This window comes from Dendrobium catenatum, unplaced genomic scaffold, assembly GCF_001605985.2.
Source record: "Dendrobium catenatum unplaced genomic scaffold, ASM160598v2 fragScaff_scaffold_203, whole genome shotgun sequence".
In the NCBI taxonomy this organism is placed as follows: domain Eukaryota; kingdom Viridiplantae; phylum Streptophyta; class Magnoliopsida; order Asparagales; family Orchidaceae; genus Dendrobium; species Dendrobium catenatum.
In genome coordinates this window covers 332,694-358,055 of record NW_021318665.1, presented here as the reverse complement: position 1 = coordinate 358,055, position 25,362 = coordinate 332,694, and the positions used below count along the sequence as shown (strand labels likewise).

General features: G+C 34.2%; 1 protein-coding gene across 2 annotated transcripts; it reads left to right on the top strand.

The window, feature by feature from the left end:
- The first annotated feature begins 234 nt into the window (after positions 1–234).
- LOC114579161 (vesicle-associated protein 4-2-like) lies at positions 235–21,280 on the top strand. 2 transcript variants are annotated; one of them, XR_003700033.1, is made up of 5 exons: positions 235–470; positions 10,696–10,766; positions 10,918–10,996; positions 11,226–11,347; positions 21,061–21,280. XR_003700033.1 is itself a non-coding variant. In XM_028692967.1 (4 exons), the coding sequence occupies exons 2-4, from the start codon at positions 10,948–10,950 to the stop codon at positions 21,127–21,129; spliced, it is 240 nt and encodes a 79-aa protein (XP_028548800.1). In that variant the 5' UTR covers positions 10,616–10,766; positions 10,918–10,947; the 3' UTR covers positions 21,130–21,280. The 2 variants fall into 2 exon arrangements, 1 of the variants encoding a protein (XP_028548800.1); XM_028692967.1 differs by lacking the exon at positions 235–470 and having other exon boundaries at positions 10,616–10,766.
- Positions 21,281–25,362: the final 4,082 nt, after the last annotated feature.

Genomic DNA, 25,362 nt, shown 5'->3' with positions numbered 1-25,362 from the left:
TGCTGGCGTGGCTCTAGACCTGAGCTACCAATCGAGTGGTCCCCCCTCTACCTGAAAATGACTCCAGGTCGTCCTCACCTGAGGCAACCACTCCCCCTGCTCCCTAATGGCCAGAGACAGGTGTCCAGCATCCCAGCGACCTCCCTAAGTGATCCTGGCCGCTGCTTTTGGCTCCAACAGACGAATAGGGAAAGGAGGGACGGGAGGATTCATTTCAAGCTATCACCCATTCAACTCACTCTCCAAGCGCTCTAGGTTTTCGTTTTGAATCCTGAGAGACTCCTCCACATTCGCACAATCTTTTCTCATCGATTGGACACTGCCGGCGGCGGGAAGAAGGGAGGACCGAACCTAGCTCCTTACTCGTCTTAGAAGCTTCCTCCGAGCTTTAAGTCTTCAAGGAAAGTGAGAGAGGACCATCAACGAGCTTAGAAAGATATCAATCATCCAAAACCGTCCCTTATATAAAGGTGAATCTTAAACCCTAGGCATTTAAATAGTTTCTTAAATAACTTTATAATTACTGCATCAATGACGAAGAAAATTATCCCCCACTCTTCCTTAGGACATTTTATACATCTATTAAAAGTTTTAAGTCAATTTCTTTAGTATCTTGTGAAAACAAAACGAAAGATGTTCCTAGGGTTTACGGTTTGGTGAGATGGAGAAGACGACACCGTAGCCGTCAGATCTATTTATAATGGATCAACGGTTATGATATCGTCGGATCGGTAATCGTTTCTTCCCATTCAAACCCCACGATGCTTCGATCTTCGTCCAGACAGATATGGACCGTTTATTGGAACCACGGTCTTAATCTTGGCCGTCAGATCCTTCTGAACAGAGATTTAACCCCGGGCCTGATCGTAACCGTCAGATCTACCGTACATTAGATCCGACGGTTCCAAGGCAGCGGATGTGTGGATCTCGCCTGATTTCATCTGATCCGCACATTTGAAATCACGGGATCAATTTTTGATCGTCCGATCATTAGTGATCGAGATCGAACTCGTCGTCTTGCTCCCGACCGTTAGACCCCCGCTGTGCAAGATCCGACGTTCCAGAAGCCTGCCGCGCTGGATTTGTGGCGGGTCCCACTTCGCCAGCCGCCAGCCGCGTGGACATGCCCATACGCGCCACGTGTCCACGTCAACGCTACCGGCTGACCAAATATTTAAAACCCTTAAAATAAATTTAAAAAATCCTCAAAACTTCAAAAATTCATCAGAATTTCATTTCTGATCCAATTTTGGAGTTCTTGGGCTTTTTTTGTTTTTATTATCAATCACTATATTTTAAAAATAATAAAAAAAATATTTTGATTAATATCTTATTAATAATTCCAATAATTCAGAAAACCTTAATTTTTTTTAAATAAAAATTATATATTTTGTTTTGAGCTAAATTTTTGCAGAGGTATAATTGGGTCTAAGGTTGATCTTTTGTAATTTTCTTAGATCCATTTTATGCATAAATTTATGATATTTGAATTTACAAAAATCTGGTATTTATTTGACCTAAATTATTGTAAATTCAAATGCAAATCAAATCAAGCTAAATTCATTGCATGTTAGAGTTCAATGGAGATAGTGTAAAGTCATCCTTTCACTGAAAATAAGTTTAGATCTATGATCATATATAGTTTAATTAAAATTTACTTCCAAAGTTATATTAATCTAGTCTAAAAAACTAACAAACTATACATGATCATGTTATGGAATTTTATTAATTTTGATTAGGATATATTTACATATATTTCTAAATAACATTAATCCAATTTCATATATTTATTCCTTTATATAATAAATTGTTTAAGTTCATAGGTTATCATGTAACCTATGATTAAAATAATTTATTATAAAATCCTTCCATAGAATATTAGGATCACTTCTCTTTACTTGCTCATGGTTGCTATATTCTGGTGTGATAGTAATTAATGTCCAAGGGTTAGAAGAACTTGATTTATATCTTACAACCTAGTGCCATTAGGAACAATAATTAAGGACTTGTGTCTTAGTCAACCTAGCCAAATCTAAGGAGAACTACACACATCTCTTTTGGGATGAAACTCAAACATAGAAAACTAGTGTCACAACCCCTTAATCAAATATACCTTGATTTGACATTAATTGATCTCAAACAACTATTAGATTTAGGTGATCCTCCATTAAGGGTCTTAATATTCAAATAACTCAAATAATTCAAATAAAATCCCTAAAAATCTAAAATCATTCTAATCAACTTTAGACTAAGTCTCTAATCATTCAACATTGAAAATAAAATTTTAAGTATCATTAAATTTTAATTAATCCCTAAAATACCCTTAACTAACTCTTAATTAAACATTAACTAAATAAATACCCTAAAATTTATATAAAATTCTTATAAAAATAAAAAATATAAAATAAACTCATTTAAAATCAAATCAAATTAGAAACGTATTAATTTTGATTTAAAATAATTTTATAATAATAAAATTCATTAATATTCAATAAATGATTAAAAATTCTAAATATCATAATAAAATTTAGTAAAAATTAAATTAAATTTTAATTCATTTAAACTAAATCAATTTGATAATTTGATTGATTAAGGTTCATTTTAATCAATCAAATTTGATTATTAATTTAGACTAAATGGATTAAGGTCTTTTATGCCTAAAGCTTGATTCTTTTTGGAGGGCTTTAGGCATTTTGATTTCAAAAGACCCTTAATACATTTAAATAACCAAAAGATCTCTTATGTATTATGTATGACTCCTTTTAGGAATGCACTAATACATTCGGATTGAAGATCTTCAAGCAAATATAATAACACACCGACCTTATGTAACATATACGACTCCTAAGGGAATGTATATTACATTGCATTTATAAGGTCCCTTTTCCTCTCTCTAATAAAAATTTGGGGACTCTCGAATGAATACCTGTCTTCCATATAAGATGGGTGTTCGTTCTGAAAGTCCTAAGACTTATAAATTGATAACTTCCTGCACTTAGGGAGTTATCAATCTATAAGTTCTTTAAAGCTAGATCAAACAACTTTAACTTCTAAAATTGGAATAATTCAAAATTCAAATACACCCTACTTAAACTTTAATTAAATTCCCATTTGGCCGTTTGTTTTGCCGGGCTATGATATGGTTGGGGCTCGCTTTTACGTCGGCATGGCTCGTGGCAACCTTTGGTGGTCGTCTTTTATTCGGTTGGGTTGGCTGCTTCGCGTTTCGCGTCACCAAATTGGATGGTCTGAGCTTCTTTTTTGGAAAGCTAGAAGCCTCGTCCAATTACTGAGCCCTTAGGATTGAAATTCGCTTCTATTTTCTTTTATTTTCTGTAATTTTTGCTTCTTTGCTTCATGTAACCTTTTTTGGTATTAAATGAAATATTTTGTTAAAAAAATAGTAACTTATAAATTCTATCCAAACAGAATTAATGCAAGAAATCGTTCAAAAAAAAAGCATATGTAAATTAATTATACGCATTCGCTCTTTTTATATTATCTCTCAAATATGCTTCTTACACTTAATTAAATTAAAAATGTGCTCCTTTATATAAATTATCCTATTTTTAAATGTGCACTAAGAATAAACCAACAAAACATTTGATAAGAAGATCAAAAACGAAATTTATTTGTAAAACAAATATTTAAGTTCACGAAAGTGGAGGGAGTACAAATTCATTTATAAAATATATTGAAATTTAACCAATCCAAATTCACTCAACTCAAATTTAACCCTTTTAATAAGCATGTCAGAAAGATCCAAATTCAACCCACTAGCAACCCAAATAATTTGAACCCGACCCGATAACTAATTTTAATTTAAAATTTTCATAACATACAAACTTTCAAAAAAGAAGATTACGCTAACAAGTAAAGAATTTGATGAAAAAAATAAACATAACATTTTCAAATCAAAATTAATTGAGTTATCAGGTCAACTCAATATAACTAGTTTATAAACGAGTCAAAATTTTAAGTCTGGATAGGGCTGCAAGCGAACCAAACATCTGACGAGCTACTCGTTGTTCGGTTCGATTAAAGCTCGTTTGTGATCATTTAATTAACAAAACAAACAAACTTGAACAATATTTTAAATACTCGATTCTTAAATAAACAAACTTGAACACTAATGCGTTCAGCTCATTTATGTTCGCGAACAACATCATTTGAAGTTCGTGAACAAGCTCGACATTAAGCTTGATAAGAAGCTCGATAAAAGCTCGATTCGTGTTTGATTTTGAACTCGTGATAAGTTTGATAAAAATAATTAATATTTAACTATAAAATTAATAAATATAAATAATCATTGCCTTTGTTACATAGACAATTGCTTTTATTATAAATATGTTTGTTCATAGATATGTTCATGAACGTGTTTGTTTGATAGTTAAAAAAATTCGTTAAATATGTTCACGAACAAGCTCGATAAGTACTAAACGAACGAACATGAACATGAACATGAACCGAACATGAACACTCATAAATTTAAATGAACCAAACATGAACACAAACAATAAAGCTCGAACAAACATGAACCAAACTTGAACAAGCTGATATTAAATGAACACAAACATGAACACTCACATACTCGGCTCGGCTCGGTTCGTTTGCAGCCCTAAGTCCGGATATGAGCCATTGGTAGAGAGAGAAAGTCATGTGTTAAATTTGAGCAGAATTTTATAAAAATTTTGTACGATTTATTTCAATTATCAGAGAGAGAATGTAATCTGAATAATATGGTCGCAGACTGGCAGCCGATAAAAAGTGAGGATCAAAGTAAACTGAGCTTATGGGTACTTAAAGTTGCATTAAAATAATCAAATCCACGGACGTGAAACCCACTCTTTAAACTCTGCGAATCTGCGATTTCCATGGGATGGAATCCATCCTGTAGCCTCCCACCCTTCGAAGCTCCAGCCTTTCTTCTTCTTCCCTGCTTCTTCTTGAATCAAATTAACCACGAGGAGACGACAGCACGCCACTAAAGAACAATCACCCCCACCCTCACTCGGATCCTCTTCACTGATTCGAACCAAGCTTGAGCAGAGGAGGAAGCAATACAGATGGCAGTCGCTGATGGCAGGGCGGGGTCGTCAGATGGAAAACTCTGGGGTCTATGCCGGCTTCAGTTCTGACAGGCCGGCTCTTCTGGTGCTGGAGGTGGCGGTGGGACTTCTTCGACGAAATCGTCGTAGGCGTTGACCCATCATCAGCACCATCATGGTAGTGGTCAGCTCGGAGAGGCTTTGGGGCAGAGAGCGCAGCAGAGTTCCGGTGGGAACTCGGTCTCTTCAGTGGCGAGATCAATTTTGCCGACGCGGCGTCGGCTTTGTTAGGGAATAGAGATAACGAATAAACTTTGTAAATATGTATTCGTACAGCTGTTACAACTGTACGACATCTTGCTTTGTATTTCGGATATATATACCCCTGTAATGTTTCATAGAATTAATGAATTGGTTTTACTTTCTTCTCAATCGAAATTCTACTCTGTCTTCTCTTCCCGCCTAAGGAACTCTTAGGCTAACATGGTATCAGATTAAGCCTCGTTCGTTCCTTCCTATCTTCTCGTTTTCTTTCAATGGCTAAATCATCCGTTCAAACTGCTTCTTTTTCCGCCAATTCCACCGTCGCAAACTCCATTATTTCTCCCCAGCTCAAATTCTTGATACACAATATCAAGAACTTGGTTCCTAATACCCTAACCTCCGACAACTTCCCGCTATGGCGCTCTCAGGTGGATAAAGTCTTCTCTGCCCATGGCTTCAAAGGCTTTCTCACTGGAACCTCCGCCTGTCCCTCTCCCGAAGCTGATCCCGCAACTCCGGCCGCGACGACTTCCTCCGAACAGTCAGATGCCTGGAATCTCACGGATCAACATCTCGCTGCTGCCCTCTATTCCGTGATTTCTCCCGCCATCTTACCGTATGTTCTTGATCCCACTCACTGTCACGAGATCTGGACCACCCTCATTCATCGGTTACAATCTACAACTTGTTCAAGAATCATACAGCTGAAGAACGAATTACATCACCTGCATAAGGGAGACAAATCAATGACGCAATATCTGCTGGATATCAAGTCCAAGATTGACGCCATCCAAGCCACGGGACACACGATTGATCCGGAAGACGTCATACTCTATACGCTGAACGGACTTCCCTCCTCATATCAATCATTTAAAACGGTGATACGTACAAATCTTCAACCTCTATCTTTGGACGATCTCTATAGCTTACTTTGCAGCGAAGAGCACATTCTACTTCAAGAAGCTACAAAAGATCTACAATCCATGCAATTAACGGACAACACTGTCGCTCTTACGGCCTCTCGAGGAAGAGGAAGAGGTCGCTCAAACTCATACAGAGGCGGTAGGGGTCATCGTCAAAACAACCAAAATGGTCGAGGTAACAATAATCCCCACCGCAACACCATCTGTCAAATATGCTCTCAGACAGGGCACTCTGCTATTCGCTGTTGGTACCGGACGGATCCATCCTATTCAGACTCCTCTACGAACCCCGCTCTCTTCTCGGCACAAGACACCAATCGGCCGACCGACTGGTTTCTTGACAGCGGTGCTTCCTCCCATCTAACGGCAGATCAATCCCAACTCAGCTCCATTGAACCTTACACGGGATCCTCTCAGGTTACTCTCGGCAATGGCCAACAAATCCCGATTCAACATACTGGTAACGACATTCTTCCCACACCCACAGGTAACCTTCGTCTTACCAACCTTCATCACGTCCCAAATCTTTCTTTTAACCTTCTTTCTGTTCATAAGTTAACAATCGAAAACAATTGCACAATATCCTTTTCTTCTAACGGCTACCAAATTAAGGATTTGAAGACCAGTCGCATCCTACTTCAAGGACCCTGCCATAATGGGTTATACAAGGCTTTGTCCGCGCTTGGTACCACGTCTCTTGCTCTGCTCTCGGCTGAAGTTGTGCCAGACTTATGGCATAATCGACTAGGCCATCCTAGTCAAAGTGTTCTTCAAAAACTTGCTAGTTTAGATTCTGCAATTTGTATCTCTAAACATGATAATTGCAATTCTTGTTGTCTTGCCAAAAGCAGACAACTACCTTTTATGCATTCTCGTTCAAGTTCTAGCAATGTATTTCAATTACTGCATTCAGACGTATGGGGACCTTCCCCAACGGCCTCTATTCAAGGCTTTAGATACTTTGTTTCCTTTATAGATGATTACTCCAAGTACTGCTGGGTTTTTCTGATGGTTCATAAATCAGAAGTCACTCATATTTTTATTACATTTCATAGATTTATACAATGTCAATTTTCTTGCAATATTAAAATTATTCGGACAGATGGGGGAGGAGAGTACACTAACAATTTATTCAACGCGTACTACCACAACCACGGTATTCAACATCAACTTACTTGTCCTCACACCTCGGCTCAGAATGGGATTGCTGAACGAAAGAATCGACACATCTTGGAAACTATACGAAGCCTTCTCATCCACTCCAATTGTCCGTCCAATCTTTGGGTGGAAGCAATGCACACTGCAATATACTTAATCAATCGACTCCCAACTCCCATATTACACAACCAATCACCATTTCAGCGCTTATATCAAAAACAACCCGCTTACACTCACTTAAAAACTTTCGGGTGCCTTTGCTACCCTTGGCTCCGTCCTTACATTAAATCAAAATTATCTCCTCTATCGATTCCGTGCGTATTCATTTGCTACGCATCTCAACAGAAGGGATATCGATGTATGGACATCAACAATCAGAGAATATATATTTCCCGTCACGTTGTGTTTAAGGAAAACTGTTTTCCTTTCAAGCGTTCTGCTGAAGTTACCAACCCTGTCTCTCAATCCAGCAAAGCATTTATTCCTCCTCTTCTGCTGGTCCCTTCATCCTCCATACATCACACTTCTCATTCAACACCCAACAATAGTATTTCCCACACTAATCAGCATGTCTCTCCACCGACTCCTCAGAATGTGCTCTCACCCACTTCAAACAACAACACTCGTCCTCCTACTCCACCTGCGGCTACTCGCACTCACCACACGACTTCAAACCGGCAGCTTAAAACCCACCCGCATCCTGGATCTCGCTCATCTTCTAACGGATGCAGATCCTACCACTTACTCACAGGCAGTTAAGCACCAGCATTGGCGCAATGCCATGTCCCAAGAATTTTAGGCTCTTCAATCTCAAGCAACCTGGGAACTTGTCCCTCCAACAGCTGATCAACACGTTCTCGGTTGCAAATGGACGTACAAAACCAAGCGCAATGCAGACGGGTCCATTGCCAGATATAAAGCTCGACTAGTCGCCTTGGGTTGTAACCAAGAGTTCGACACTGACTATTAAGAGACCTTTAGCCCAGTTGCCAAAATACCAACCGTGCGTATCATTTTAGTTATTGCTTTGCACTACAACTGGCCTCTACATCAGTTAGATGTCTCAAACGCCTTCCTGCATGGTTCGCTCTCCGATACGGTCTACATGAGACAACCTATAGGTTTCACCGACAACAATTACCCGAACTACGTTTGCAAACTCAAGAAGGCGCTCTATGGCCTCAAACAAGCACCAAGAAAATGGTTCGAGACTCTTACGGGATTTCTACATCAACTGGACTTCATCACAAGTCATTCAGACTCATCCCTCCTTCTCTATCGGAAAAATGGTATCACTATGTATTTTTTAATTTACGTCGATGACATCATACTAACAGGCAACAACACTCAATCTCTTAATTCTCTTTTACTCAAGCTGCACCAAAAGTTTAACATGCGAAATTTAGGTACAGTAACGCAATTTCTAGGAATCACAGTGGAACGATCCCCCACTGGACTCATCCTGCATCAAGCTAGCTATGCAGAACAGATTCTGGAACGTGCAGGCATGACTAACAGCAAGCCCGTCTCCACACCAATAATACCGAAAGCCTCTTCATCCAACGATTCGCCTGTCTTTGACAATCCGCATCTATACAGGCAACTTGTCGGTGCACTGCAATACCTCACTCTCACTCGCCCGGACATCACGTTCGCCGTCAACAAAGCATGTCAATATATGCAACAGCCAACCGTTTCCAACTTCGAGCTCTTGAAAAGAATTCTGCGGTATATTCGTGGATCTACAAGCTCTGGCATTCCAATAACTTCTGACAACTTGATTCTCAGCACATACACTGACTCGGATTGGGCAGGTGATCATCATGACCGGAAGTCTACAACAGGGTACTTCAACTTTCTAGGTTCCACTCTGGTTTCCTGGTGTGCAAAGAAACAGACCACAACTGCCCGCTCCTCCACAGAAGCGGAGTACCGAGCCATCGCCACAGCCACTACAGAGGTTCTTTGGCTCCGTCAACTTCTTCAAGAACTTGATATACTGCAGCCGCAACCTACCATGATCTACTGTGACAATACCTCGGCGATTTCCCTGGCTAACAACCCGGTTTACCACGCTCGAACGAAGCATATTGAGATCGACTGTCATTTTATCCGTGACCACATCAAAAACAAAGCTATACAAGTTCATCATGTGTCTTCTAAGGATCAACTTGCTGATTTACTTACCAAATCATTATCTATATCCCGTTTTAAGACTCTTGCTTCCAAACTCATGGTCTCTTCTAGCCCATCAGTTTGAGGGGGTATGTTAGGGAATAGAGATAACGAACAAACTTTGTAAATATGTATTCGTACAGCTGTTACAACTGTACGACATCTTGCTTTGTATTTCAGATATATATACCCCTGTAATGTTTCATAGAATTAATGAATTGGTTTTACTTTCTTCTCAATCGAAATTCTACTCTGTCTTCTCTTCCCGCCTAAGGAACTCTTAGGCTAACAGGCTTCGGCTCGATCGGCCTAATAAACTTTACTTCCCATGTTAGTGGTCGGAATTTCGAAGTGATTTTCTTAATGATGCATAAAAGATTGGGTTTTGGTGAAGGGTTTTTTTGGGTGAATTAGGATTTTTTAAAATTTTCTTGGTTGGTTGTACTTGGTTCCATACTCAATCTATTTGTTTGTTTGATTGCAGGTTTTCGAGTTTACTGAATTGTTTTAATTTTTAAATGCGATAATGTTATTGTTCAGTGGAATCTCTTTGATATTAATGTTGTTAGGATGGTATGCGGTGGAAGAACTACACTAGAAGCTTGAATTGTAGAGGATCACATTTATGTTTTTATCTTTTTGGTTATTGCTAGTTCTGGAGGTTTTACTATGTCTAAATTTTTTAATGCACCTAATTAAGTCATAAATCATCTTATCTATATCTATTGTGGAACTATTATTTGTGTTTAATCATTGGATTTAATGAAGAATCTAGCAAATTTTTTGTTTAATCATTGAGTATATTATCGTTCCTTTTTAATCATTGAATGATTATATTGCTTCTGTGGAGTTTATCATGTCCATCTTAAGGAGTGCCTGGGTAAATCATGTCTCTTTTGTTAAATTTCCTTCTATTAGATTAGTTTTTGAGTTGTATCATTTGCATAGAACCAGGTCACTTGCTTTCTAGTGAAAAATTTAGTCCATGTGAATGTTTGCCTTCTATTTGTATGTTCATTATTATGCTTTTTAAAGTTTTTGAGTTTTTTAATTTTAGGTGTAGGCTTGCTTTCTTTGATGTTTTTCTTTTTAATAGAAGGAATTAACTTTTATCCCTTCATTTGAAGATGAACCTGGCAAGCTGGTTCGAAGTGCAATCAGAATAAAGAACACTAGCAAGTCCTATGTAGCGTTCAAGGTAACTTATTTACCATTTAGAATAAAGAAGAAATATTTCTGTTTTCATGTTTTCCAAAAAAGTAACGGCAGTTTTTTTGTTTACAATATGTTGTATAGTTACATTATCTTTATCTATAGATTGTTAACGTCAAAATTTTTTTTTCTTGTAGTTTCAAACAACTGCACCAAAAAGTTGTTTTATGCGTCCTCCTGGAGCAATACTTTCTCTCGGAGAGAGTATAGCAACTGGTACTGTGCTTTACTTTTTATGCATTTTCTTTTTGAAACTTCGTTCTTTGTTTTTAAGTACGTGCAATCATTATCATGGAGGTTTGCTTTCTGAATCCTTTTCTACATCTCGTTCCTTTTAACCCATTTACATCTATTACTTAGGCGTTTGGTTCTATATCATTGATTGATGATAAAAGGAATTGCAATGCAAGCGCCTTGATTGTTCATCTATTACTTAAATTAGCAGTTTCCAAGTTTGTGGAGCATCCAGAGAATAATGAGAAACCATTGCTTGATCAGAAAAACAAAGTTAAGTTTAAGATCATGAGTTTGAAGGTGAAAGGGCCTATGGAATATGTTCCAGAACTGGTGAGTTATGCTTTAATTATGTTTCCACTTTTAAACAAGTGATCTTTGCTTATGTTTTTGCATAGGAGCTTCTCCTGACTGGTGATATGCTTAGTTAGTCTTATGAATAAGTTGAGAGCATATAGTTGAAAATGGTATTTTATAGTAGATGATCAAATTCATCATTGCATAACATAATAGAAGATTGATGGGGTGTATATAAGTAGAAAGCTGAGATAGGGAGTTGAAATTAATTTGAAACGGCTAGGCCAACATGATTTATTGAACTTTGAAGTCGTTAAGAAAGGTTTATTATAGGAATACTTGTAGATTGATTTGCTATAATGTTAAAAACCGAGAGCTACACTTAAACAGTAAGAGTTAAATGGGAATTGAAGGGTGCCCTCAATTCTATACGGAAGAAGAACTTATAGCATAAACTTCCATATTGGTCACTATTACTCTTTATCATAATACCCAAATGACTGATTGCCCAATTGGCAGACATCTTCACTAAACCACTAGCCTATGACACCTTTAGCACTTTGAGGACAAGACTTGGTGTCATAGACATTAACGCATAATTCAAAAAAAAAAAAAAAAAACTTCTAAGGTTGTTCCTGATCATCACACACTCACTACACAAAAATAAAAAATTGACATTTTCTTTATTATACTGTACGATCCAATATCGTACTGTATGATATATAAAAACAACACAAATCACAACCCAGACACAAATATCGTCCCTATTAATCGTACTGTACAATCACCATCGTACTGTACGGTACATGTGTCTGGTCATTCAACCTTTTGGTACGACATTATTGCACATCGTACTGTATGATACCACATCTTCGTATTGTACGTTCCACATCAGCGAAACGGATGAGGACCACTTAATGGTGGTTGGTACGATATAATAGCCTGTTCATACTGTACGAACACCTGTTCGTATTGTACGAAACTTTTCATCAAGGGTCGTCGGTTTTTGTCAAAGTTCGCACCGACGACCCTCGGGATGATCAAAATCCTTCTGATCGTACTGTACGAGTTGACCACCTTTTTCGATCTGTTCGTCCAGACAATATTATTGCCACATCGTACTGTACGATCCTAGATCGTATTGTACGATATTTTCAAAATTCTATAAATTGGCTTAACATGAAGATCATTTCACTCATTCCTCCACCTCAATTAATATAACCTGCCTTCACGAAATGTCGAGTTCTAGCAAGCACGATCGTATTATCGTTGGAAGCTCGTCTTCCTCTTGCCGTCCCAACGACCGTTTCCTGGCTCCTGAAAATGAAGATGCTTATTGCAAATACAAGGCCTGCAAAATTACATCGTCTCAGATGCTAAATCAAGCTGCTTTAAATTTTGAGGTTTGCATGTGGACCGTTCTTGAACAAACTAGGAAGGGACTTGCGCTCGTCGCTAATTCTATCCTCGCACCAAAATGTAGTCATGATGGCCATGGATTTGGAACAACGAATGAAGGTGGAAAGACCATATTAGATTTTTATTTAGCTTATGATTTTTCAATTGCTAATACCTTATTTAAGAAAAGGAATGAGCATCTCATTACTGATAAAAATGGATATAGTACAACCTAGATTGACTATTTTCTTATTAGAAAATTAAATCATCTAGATTAAAAAGTTATTCCGAGTGAAAATTTATGTACCCAACATCGATTATTAAATAGGCAAGGGTTCCAACATCAAGGACGGATATGGGCAAAGAAGCTAGTCCATGAAACTAAAATTAGGATAGGAACTTGGAATATATGTTTCCTTACATGAAAATTAATGGAATTAATAGATGTTATGATTCATAGGAAGTTAAATATTTTGTGCATTTAGGAAACAACCCATTTAGAATAAAGTTACAAAAATTAATAAGATTAGAGATAGAATTATAGTTTTAAAGGTTATTATTGATTATAAGATTGTTGATATTATAAGTGCTTATGCTCCTCAAGTAGGTTTGGATATGAGTTCTAAATTAAAATTTTAGAATCACTTAAAAGAATTAATACAAAAGATACCTCTTGAAAAAAGAGTTTTTATTGGAGGAGATTTAAATGGACATGTTAGTAGAGCGGTAGATGATTTTAAACTGCACCCGGACGCCAGTGCAACTACCCTTGCACACTTGTCACTTTATTCAGGCTATACATCGTGTCGCTTCCAGGGGACGTCCTAGCATTAACACAATTTCTTAAAAGGATTAATGTCATTATTGTTCGACAAGTTTATAACCACTAAAATATAAAAAAATGCATTACCATTTAGATGTTTGAAATGATCAAAGTGTGGCAATTCTAATTTAAAAAATTAAGAACAACCACCCTAATAAATTATCATTGTTAATATTCAAATTGAAGTCTTCTACTATAAGTGTAAGTATAAAGTTTGACTATTTATTTTTAAAAGTACTGAGTAATAAGTCATTTAGAAATTAATTATATTTTAGTTAATTTTGAAATTCATTAGTAAACCTCCATACGTACTAGCTTACTCATACTCCCCTATGTGAATTATGTATTAGGACCCTTTAGGAATACAACTAAATCATATACCAATTTTGATGGTACTCTATTTTTGCATTTTTTTTACTTAATTGAGTACTTAGAATAATAATATTGAATATCTTATTGCTTTATTCTCTTAAGAGATCCTAAATTTTAATAATGTAAGGTTTGTAATAAGTTCACTAAATCCATATTTGAGTTCTAAATAATTTTCAAATTTAATCTAAATACTCCATTTTCCTAAACTTTATTATTCAATTCTTGTCATCAATAGTCCATGCTTCAAGTGTTCAGCATAAATCTCAAGATGAAATTATGATTTTTAAATTATAAATGTTGATCTTTGTTCATTCAATTTATCACTTATGATTTTATATTATTATTAATTTTAAATATTTTAATTACTATATTTAATCTAATTACTATTTTTAATCTAATGAATTTAGATATCAAAGTGTAAGTGCTATGGAGAGGACAATTTCAATAATTAAGCAATATAGGGAATTTTACTTAATTGAAAATTTTAACTTTGCAACAACAATACCTATTATAATAATAAAATAACATAAATAATTAACAAAAAAGACAACTAAATATTGCAACGAAACTAAATATATGATCAACAACGTATAACACAATTGGGTTGCCTATCATCTGCTCTAAGTTTTTAGTCTTTAGCCATACTATGCCTAGATTTGTCATTGTGGTTGGGTGCTATCACTACTACTCTATAAATTCTCCAAGCTATGATATTTCTTTTCTCCTTTGGATTAACTTTAGTGTTATTGGGCAAGGTGCCATGGGCTCTACTATTAAAATAAATTGTAAGCTATCCAAATTGATTTTCTAAATTCTTGATTGAAGCAACTTGACTTTGCAATTAATTTCTCATTTCAATCACTAACTCCTCCAAAGACATCTTCCTATCTCTTAATTGATTATTTTAATTAAATCCTAAAGGATAATAATGCTTAGGGTTTACTCTAAGTTTTTGAGGATTGCTCCAATTTTTTCTAGAATTAGATTGACATGTATTCCACTAATTAGTTTCACCACTATTATTATTCCAACTAAAGTTGGGGTGTTCCTCCAACCTAGGTTATAAATATTAAAATAGAAATTTTTCGTACTCCAATGGCATTAACATTCTCAACCCATTGAGCATTATTCTCGCCAACATAATTTAAATCTCTCTCTTCCAAAAACACTTGTGATTCAAACCTTGAACTAACTCTAAAACTATCCAACTTATTAGATATGGAAGCTAATTGAACAATCAAAATCGATAAAGCATCTGACTCATAAACACTGATTATATTCTTAGGATTCACCGTAATAGAAGACCACTAAAAATTATTTGTTGAAATTTCCTCTATAAATTCCTAAGCCTCATCAAAAAGTTTAGACAATAATAATCCTCCAGTTGTTGTATCAATTATTAACCTAAGGAATTGTGCAAGCCCATTATAGAAAGTTTGAATCACCAACCAATCAGGCAAAACATGGTGAGGGAACTTTCTAAGCATCTTCTTAAATCTTTCACAACTTTCATAAACAGACTCTCCTTAAAATTTAGAAAAAGATGTTATTTCATTTCTAAGCTTACCAGTTTTAGATGGTGGGAATACTTAGTTAGAAATTTATGTTCCAATTTATTCCAAGTAGTTATAGATCATAGGAGTAAGGAATTCAACCAAATGTTAGCTTTGTCTCTTAGCAAAAATAGAAACAAATGAAGCCTATCAGTGCTATTACTAACACCATTGTACTTGAATATTGCACAAATTTTTAAGAAGCTAGTTAAGTATAGAATGGGATCCTTAATAGGAGTTCTCCCAAACTAGAAATTTTGAACCAACTGAATTATGGTTTGTTTTAACTCAAAATTATTGGCAGGTTTTAGCTCAAAATTATTAATTTGGATAGTAGGTTTATTGATACTTTGATGAAATATATCTACTATAGAATTAACATACTTCTAAGAGGTTTAGAATGGTCTAATCTAGATTTGGTTCAGCCATTCCTAATGCTATAATTACTTTGGATTTTTCAATGTTTATATGGGTCATCTAAATCTATAAATCAAACAACAAAGTTTCCATACAAGATCTACTACACATAAACCAATAATAAAAGAATTAAGTTATAAAAAATAATATAACAAAGGAATTTTTTTTTAAAATTTTAAAATAAATAAATAATAAATAATAATATTTAAGATATATGATACAATTATAATTAAATATATATCTCTTTTAATATTATAGATAAAATTGAATGAAAGCATGCAACTTCCCTGACTACGGTGCCAAACATTTGATAATGGGAAATAGAGGTGTGTAAAATATACTTAGGTCCTCTTTCATATAAATGTCCACTAAATAACGCATGTGCACGTATCGATCAAGTAATAAAAATGATATGAGAGAGTGTTAATCCAATGAGTAAGTATTTTGCTACGCTGCAAATGTGGTAGTACTTCCTGTTTAGCTAGAATGTTTATCCTACACAATGAAAATCAAGTTTGGATTCTATCTTAACTAAGAATTGTATAAGAAAGACAAGATAGTGGCAGATAAAATATTTTGTACTAATAACAATGAATTTCCAAAGCTTCCCTAAGTAGTCTCTCCTATGTTGGTTATGAATCAGAGCGTATACATCCTTATATCTCTATTATGCTTATAAGAAAGTGAAGGAATGTCCTATAATTATTATTTCTCCATAGACTCTAGAAAACTAAACATCCTATGTCTAGGCATGCAAGAGTTTCATTTCAATACTCCTAATTATTTCAATATTTCTCCATCGAGGTAAAATATCACACTATATTTTAACTCTACACATGGTCATTATATAGATTAAATTATGAATAAGAGATATTGAAAACATCCATTAATTGAGTAAATCATAAGAGACTACATTAGTAATTACTTAGGCTTCATATCATTAGCCCAAAACTAAGTGTTTTAGCTAGCCACAAAATTAAAATAAAATAAAATAGATTTCATTGGTTGCTCAAAAAGGAAAGTACAAGGAGAAAAGTGAAAATATATATAACCTAAATAGTACACAGTATTATCTTCTTTAATTACTTTCTTTCTCACAATATGGTAGGCCAACCACTCCAATTGCTATATCTTTCTCTCCTCTGGTCTCCCTTAAACTTGACTCTAAGGTGGCACCACACTTAAACACTTAGAACTCACTAAAATGGCAGAAACCCCTACATAAAAAGACTAAAAAACTATTTATAATAAGTACATAAGTGGACTCTAACACCGTGATGCTTGACATGTTAACGTTATAGTGTTATAATGTGAATTCTGCTAAGTAGGTTTCACCGAGATGCTAGACAGATCTATTGTGGATATTGGCTGACCTAGTGCGTCGCCAGCTTAATTTGTCCTGGCTCCAAATTTCATCAACTTCTCTTCCCTCACACTCCAAAAGTTAAGCACTATGATGCTTGAATGTGTCATTCGGTGCTATGACGTTGTTCGGTTTGGTGCCTTAGTGCTCAAATTCCTGAGACTTCGATGCTGCAATTCTGCCGCAATATTATGATGTGTTGTAGCACTAATTTTTTATTCAATCTGGATGCAAAATTAATCAACATTTTCCTGATGCTTGAGTGTTGTGATGTCCTAATTTGGCACAAGGGTGTTATCAACGCTACAGTGCTAATAGTATGAGCATCATAGTGTCGGTTCAATATTTATAAAATTTTCACCTTTTTTTGAGACATTCCTACATGATATCAACTAAAAAGAATTACTATTCTTTAAGATAAAAAAATACTACATTATTTTTAGTAAGAAAAATAATATATCGTGATTTGATATAATAAACTAGAATATATAATGTGTTGAAATGATTGATATAAACTAGAATATAATACTGGTTTGTGATAGTAGAATGTGATACTAATCTGATAGAAAGGATGTGCTGATTGATATCAGAAATCTATAGGATACCCCCACGCGATTACCCTCAAGATCCACATGATCATTAATTTTGAAAAAGAAGCTAGAGATTGATACGAGTGATATGGAGTTAGGGTGATTATTTCATGTGATTACTAATTGGAAGTTATAAGGAGTTCACTAATTGGGAGTCAGAAGAGGAGATACAAACACTATGAGTTCTTACTCATGCCTTTTGAGGTGATGAATGCATCGACCATCTTTATGGATTTGATGAACCGAGTGTTCAAAGATTTTTTTGGATTAATTTTTAGATAGTGTTAATAGATAACATTTTGGTTTACTATGCTTCTGAGGAAGATCATGCCAGACATCTAATGATTATTTTGGAGACTCTAAGGTAGCATCAAATCATCAACTATATTAAAAATTCTTTAAATATGAGTTTAGGTTGTGGAGTATTACTTTTTTGGGGCATATGGTGAATAGTACTAGTATTTTTATAGATCCCTAGCAAGTTTAGGTAATTAGTGAGTGGTCAAGGCCTACTACTGTATTTGAAGTATGTAATTTTTTTAGAATGGTTGGATATTATGTAAAGTTTTTGAGAGGTTTTTGTTAGATTTATGCACCTTTAACAAGAATAACTTGCATGCTAATGGCTTTTTTTAGGACTTCAAAATATGAGGAGAGTTTTAGAGATTGAATGTTTATTTGACTTCTGCTCTAATTTTGACTCTTCCATCTGGTACAACAGGATTTTAGATATTTAGTAATGCTTCACTAAATGGACTGTGATGTGTTCAAATGCAGCATAAAAAGGTGATAGCCTATACTTATAGATAACTAAAATAACTCGTGAGGAATTATCCAACACATGATCTAGAACTTACTATTGTGTTATTTTCCTGAAGATCTAAAGACTTTATATGTACGATGTTAGGTGTGAGATTTTTAGTGATCATCAAAGTTTAAAATACATATTTACTTAAAATGATTTGAATCTGAAGTAAAATAGATAGCTTGAGTTCATTAACAATTATGATCTAACTATTAAATACTAATATGGCAATGCTAATGTGGCAGCATATGCTATGAGTAGGAAGTCTTATGCTTATCATATATTTAACTCACTTCTGATGAATCCCTAATGTCGCATCCCGGAATTAAAATTTGGAAGAATTGTATCTTTGTTCTTACTAGTTAATCACACTTAACTAAATCTTACAAATTCAAATAAATAGCAAAAAGAAATGTATTTATATTCATCAATGTGTATAATTATTACAAGCCCAAAATATCATGTATACAATTGTCGTGATTCAAAAAGACCAGTTGATCACGCTAAATACATTATGTTACCCTTTTTTGAAAAATGAATTAGAAGTGCTAAAATAAAAACTATGCATGCTGTCTAGTTCCTTCTCCATATGGTTTTTATCCTTTTTTGAAAATATGTAAAAACTATATAACGAGCATACAACCTAGCAAGTAACTAAAATATAATAACTAAAATCAATGCAAAACAAAAGAAAATTAGTTTGTTGTAACTTGTATAAGAAAGTTATGCACTCATATATATTATTTATGCTAGTTAACCATATTAATTTATCAACTAGTCTATCATAATCATTCAATCAGTTGCAATTAATCTTATCATTCACTCATTCACATCCATATATTAGTAATAATATTAATATAATATAAATAACAATAACAGTAATCAATAATGATATTAATATAATATTAGTACTAGTAATTAAAAATGGTATTAATATAGTATCAATATCAGTAATCAACAATGGAATTGATATAAAATTCATAACAATAATCAGTAACGATACCAGTACAATATTAATAATGATATCATTATAGTATCACTAATAGTAATTAGCATCACTATCAATATAGTATCAGTAATAGTAATCAATAATGGTATTAATACTTCATGTATCAGATATTCAGATAAGGGCATCTTAATCTTGCTCCTGTACTTATAACCGAAGTATAAGACTATCAGTCACCCCTTATGAAAGCCAATCAATAAATTCCCATGACTCCCATTAGTAAACATGAATTAGTCGCCTCGACACCTAATGACTCCCTTTAGTGAATAAATGGATCTTGAGGATATCATGTGGAGTTATCGCATCATATATCCGATATAAAATCAGTACATAATTTCTATCAAATTAGATTGGATAATCAGCCTACAAGTTACATTTGTTAGATTATATGTCAGATATTCATAATGTGTCCAATATATTACTTCTGAGGAAATGGATATTTGATAAAGACATTGAGGTACATCCAAATATGAGCTATAGGGAAGAACCAGAGAGGGTTATGGTATATATTATTTACAACAATATAGTCGTCATTTTTAGAGGTAGAATAACTCATGACCATAAAAAAGTAAAACTTTGCACATTTAGCAAAAACCTCGCTAAGAAGGTTTGAGTGTAGATAGCTTATAAATATAATCTATCGTTATAATGAAAATATTATGACTAAGTAAATGGAAATTTTTTGGCCTCGTTTTGTTCACAACCAATGGCCAATGACATGTAATTGGGGGTTTTTTGTTAGAATAAAATTTATATGCTTGAGTACGATATCACAATTGTTAGTTATTTATACATATCCTTTAATGTAATAAAAATGCAACTACGTAATTACTGGAGAAATCATCTCCTTATACTTGCAAGAGGCTTAATTTTTCTTTCCTTCAGAAAATTCTTTCTTGTCCATTTTTTCTATAGAATTTGTTATTGTTTATTTAATTATTTTGATTTTGGTAAGAAAGTATAATTTTGTGAAAACTAATTTCTTTGCTCATTGATTTATTTTTTCAAAAGGTTTTTGCTTAAATTATAAATATTTTCAAGCATTTTAATTCTAATTATATTTAAACTCCTCTATTACTTATTTTCAAATAAATAAAATGAGTAGTTGATGTAACTGGTAACTTGTGATCGATGAATTATCTATAAAGCATTATAAGTATCATAATAGTTGCATTAAAAAACACAATCTTGGGTCATTAAACATTACTTAGGTTAAATTTAAGCATTTATCTTAGGTAAACCGCATAATATTCCTAAGGTACAAGCTAATTATACCAAGAAATCTAATCATAGAAAGAACTTTACCTATACCATTAGGATAGCATCGCACACATCTACTTTGATATTTCAAGGATGAATGTCTCTGTTGTTCAGGTTGAGGCATATTTCTTAAGTTATTGACGTTTACATGTCTCCCTGCAGTTGCTACTACAAGGCTATGGACAACTAAAGAAAGAGAATACACCCGTTCAAGCTACGGGTATGTTCTAACAAGAGTGTGTTTTGGCCCATTTGCACCTATGGGATCCCAGCATTTCAATGTTTTGTCTCAACTGTCGGTAATAACTTCACCTGAAACATTAATGAATTTGTATTAAAAAATACAAGATGAAAATAAAACTTTGCATAACTGGGCATTAAACAATTCAGACAATACTTCAAAATGACATTAACAACATGCAAAGTAGCAAAAAAATAAAGCAGATGAAAATAATAAATATGTAACATAACATTCCGGAAAAGCCTTAAAAAAAGTGTATCGATGCTATATCCTTGCATGTAACAGCATTGAATATCATTATTTACGTCAATGATATCAAGCATACATATGATCAACGTGATGCCAATTGTTAATTAAATTCTACTTTATTAAGGAAACGAAGGAACTTCTTAATAATGATCTGCATGAATAGATAACAAAGAATAAATGAAAAATAATAAGATCTTAAAAAAAGTATAATGACTTACTCCGAGAGAGGGTATAATGCTTACATTTTTGCAGTCATGAGCAACCATCACTTCTAAGTGAGTTATTGTACCAATAAGATTGATGTTATAATAAAGCAAAGCCTTATGGACACATTCGACCACAACCTTCAAGCCAGTAAAATGAATAAAAACATCGAACCTGAAGGTTAAAAAGAGATTAATACAGTAACTACAAGACAAAATGATAAAATCCAAATTAGAGTATTGAGAAATATTAACATCTATACCAATTTTGCTACACCGACATAAAAGTTTAGCTTGATAAATGGCACAAGTTTATATGGATTGTTAATCTAGAACCACAATTGAAAGGTAAGCTAAATGTGCAATTCCTCAAGCATTTTAATGAAAACAAGCAATGCACCCACAAAAATAGCAAATAAGCATTTATGATAAAAGTAATTAAAAAGGCTTAGCTTCACAACAATGACATAAAAGAGTTGTACGATGAGCTGGAGTATTTCAAAACTTTTAAGACACATATCAACCATTTTAAATAAATCATTTCAAAACATCTAAAAAGTACAGTATCAATTCTTTAAAATGCACGCACATAGAAAGATATATGAGAAGATAGAAAATATAGAATATGTTAATAAAAACTTACTTTGTAGAAGCAAAAACAATGTCCAATGCTTCTCTATCTCAAAGATCAAACTGCAAAAATAAAACAAAACTTACTTTGAAATTCATATTGAAGTATAAATGCAAGAAACAATCGTTCAAAGATGTATAAATTATGCCAAGATGACAATGGAGGTAATTCATCAGCTCAAATGGCATGAAGCCCATAACAATGCAATTAATCAAAGTAATCTAGCATACAACATTCCCTCAACAGTTTTAAATAGTAGAATCACATGCAATATTAAATGAAAAGAAGATCTACAAGTTCCCTACTTTTAACTCATGTGGAAGATGACAAACTACCTTAATCAGTCCCTGAAAATTCATATTATACTTCTTCAGTGTCATTCTTTAGGGTTAAAAACAATAGAAATAAAACAATTATTTAAGTTTTGTCAATGCACTGGATCACAGAGCTGAGGTCAATCAGTCAATTCAAACATTAGTTGTAATGCTGGAATTGCCATTCAATATCACTCATTGAATGAGGTATACCCGAGAATGGCTTTAATTGCGGTGTGCAATTTACTTGAGAAATTTATGTATGAACTTTTTTTTCTCATAATTTCGGTGATGGAAGCAAAAATCGAATAAAATACTTGTTGGAGGTTCTAGTTCACTTAGAATAGAAGATGCATTTACTTAGTTTTTTTTTTAATTTCACAGGAATCACCATTAATATAGCAGTAAGAAAATCAGATTTCAGAAAATTGTATTTGATTTCTAGTTAGCTTAGAATCCAGATGAAAATTAATTACATGATAGTGGCTGATCAGAAAGTACCAAATACTTGCTGTCAACTTCAATCATTTGGCAACTGCAAGTTCAAAACATTCATCATAGCTTCAAAATAAACATTTCAGTCCTCTGAGTTCATAAATTTCACAGTCCATCTCTTATGATTGTAATTTAACTCTAAATTCGTGTTCACCACCACTTGTAAGTGCAGAGCAATTTAACTCAAAATTCAGGTTCACCACCACTTGCAAGTACAGAGCAATTGGAATTCTTCTCAACATCAGGTATCACTGTACATGCTTGATTGAGAGGATTCTTGTCTAGTCATTTGCCACAATCTGCTACTACATTATCTAGTTTTAATATCCACTTCATGTCTTTCATCGCAATCCCTTAACCTCAATCTTGTATGATGTTGATAGCCTAATAATGAATTGTCCTATTCATATTTTTTTTTTCTATTTTGTTTATCAGCTTTTGTTCCAAAACCATCAAATTTAAAAGTTATGAAAGGCCACTGGTTCATATCCATAATGCTCAAGTCAAAACTAATAAGCCTGCACTTGAAAACTAATACAAACTTTAATCTGAATCCAATTTGCTGTAAACTTGACTATATTCATAAATCCTACATATCTTAAAAATGTAGCAAGTGATATATGAGCATTTATAAGCAAAAAGCAGGAATCAAAAATATATATTTATATAATTTAAAGGTTTAGGAACATAAAATATAATTTACATGATTAATATATTTATATTAAAGAGAAACATAATAAAGCAGAAAGACCACATGAACTTCGTCGGGAAAACTCATGGCAAATGAATAACAGACAGTTCATCAGAAAATCTAAAGATGAAATTAAAACCATATTGAAGGGTAAAAATTACTATGTAGCAGATGTTATGTAATTCAGCATCATTATGATGAATAAATTCATCAAATATTCACAATATTATATAGAATGTTTAACTTGATATCAACAATTTGCTTTCTCATCATTTAGGAAACGGACGAGGCGGTCTTTGAAGAACTGGTAGAAGGCAGATGCGAGTAAAAGAGCGATAAGGGAGAGCATGTAGGAAATCCAGGAATCGGTGTGCCACGAATCTACGAGGATCGTGACGGTTTTGACCCAATAGAAGGTAATGTGCATCATTTTCGCCGGCAGTGGACGATAGAGAGCGTAAGAGAGGAAGTGCGGAGTGGGAATTGGGGGGTAGAGGAGAGATATGAAGCTTTTCAACTAGATTGAAGCTGTTCTCATCTTTACATAGGCGTCTGGAAGGTTTGTTGTCATCGACTTGGCACAATGTCAAATCCGATCGAAGTATCGGAGGTGCCGGCGACGAAGTAATTTACTCCAACGACAAAACGACAATCACGAAGAAAAAACATGGGTATGTAAAAGAAGAGTATGTGGCGGGAGAAAGGAGATAAAGAGATCACCGCCAAATTGTGAACCCTAGAAAACGAGTTGCAGTAGGAATTAAGTGCTTAAAAGGGGAAAACATTAAAGTATGCGATGGGGAAGCGCGGGAGACACGTGGCCTGGGCGAGTGGCTTCGACGAGGTGAAGAAGCCAAATGTGAGGGACGAGCAGAGCAGATGTCCATAAAAATTGCAAAAATTAAAAAAAGGCGTTGATTAGTTCACCTTTTAAAACAGGATGTTTTTCTTGATTCGGCGAGCAGACATCGCAATGATGGACGATAGGAATGACAGAACAGGTGGACATGTGTTCTTAAGTATATGAAAGAAGGGTGTAAGGATGCGTTGATACGACCAAAGGAAGAACAATGAGATATGGGTTTGGCAGTAGATGTATAGATAATGCGGTGCACAATTTCAATTCGAAGATGAAAGAAGGTACATGATAATTAGAGGTTTATCATTGTGAGAGGGAGAGAGAATATGATGCCTATTTATGTAATGGCCTGCCCACTCACATGCATGAATTACTCCTAGTACTCTCTATCTTTTATCCTATGAAATTATAGAAATATTTATTCACTTTATACCAATCCCTCTTTTTTTTTTTTAATGAATTTCTTTTGTTAACCAATCCCTTCTTATAAACTATAAACTCAAATACTTGATTAAAAGAAATAAAAAATAAAAAATAAACTCAAATCCTTGATTGTATCATTATAAATTAATAATGGTATATTCACTACTTTAATCGATAGCTTTCCCAAGAGCTCCTCTTGAAATGTAATGAACTATAAGAGCTTGTATTTACAAGAAACTTAAAACCCTAGTAGGAAAATAAATCCTATTTTAAATTCTAAAATAAGGGAAAAAGCCTTTGGGATCGTGGACAAGTTTTACTAAGACTTATTTTTATTTTTAAAATTATAGTTGAATGT

Bases quoted from the DNA above. Each gene is read 5' to 3' on its own strand.
- LOC114579161 (XM_028692967.1), top strand. From the start codon at position 10,948: ATGCGTCCTCCTGGAGCAATACTTTCTCTCGGAGAGAGTATAGCAACT. The intron at 10,997-11,225 runs GTACTGTGCTTT...TTAAATTAGCAG, and splicing joins CGGAGAGAGTATAGCAACTG to TTTCCAAGTTTGTGGAGCAT. The intron at 11,348-21,060 runs GTGAGTTATGCT...GTCTCCCTGCAG, and splicing joins TGGAATATGTTCCAGAACTG to TTGCTACTACAAGGCTATGG.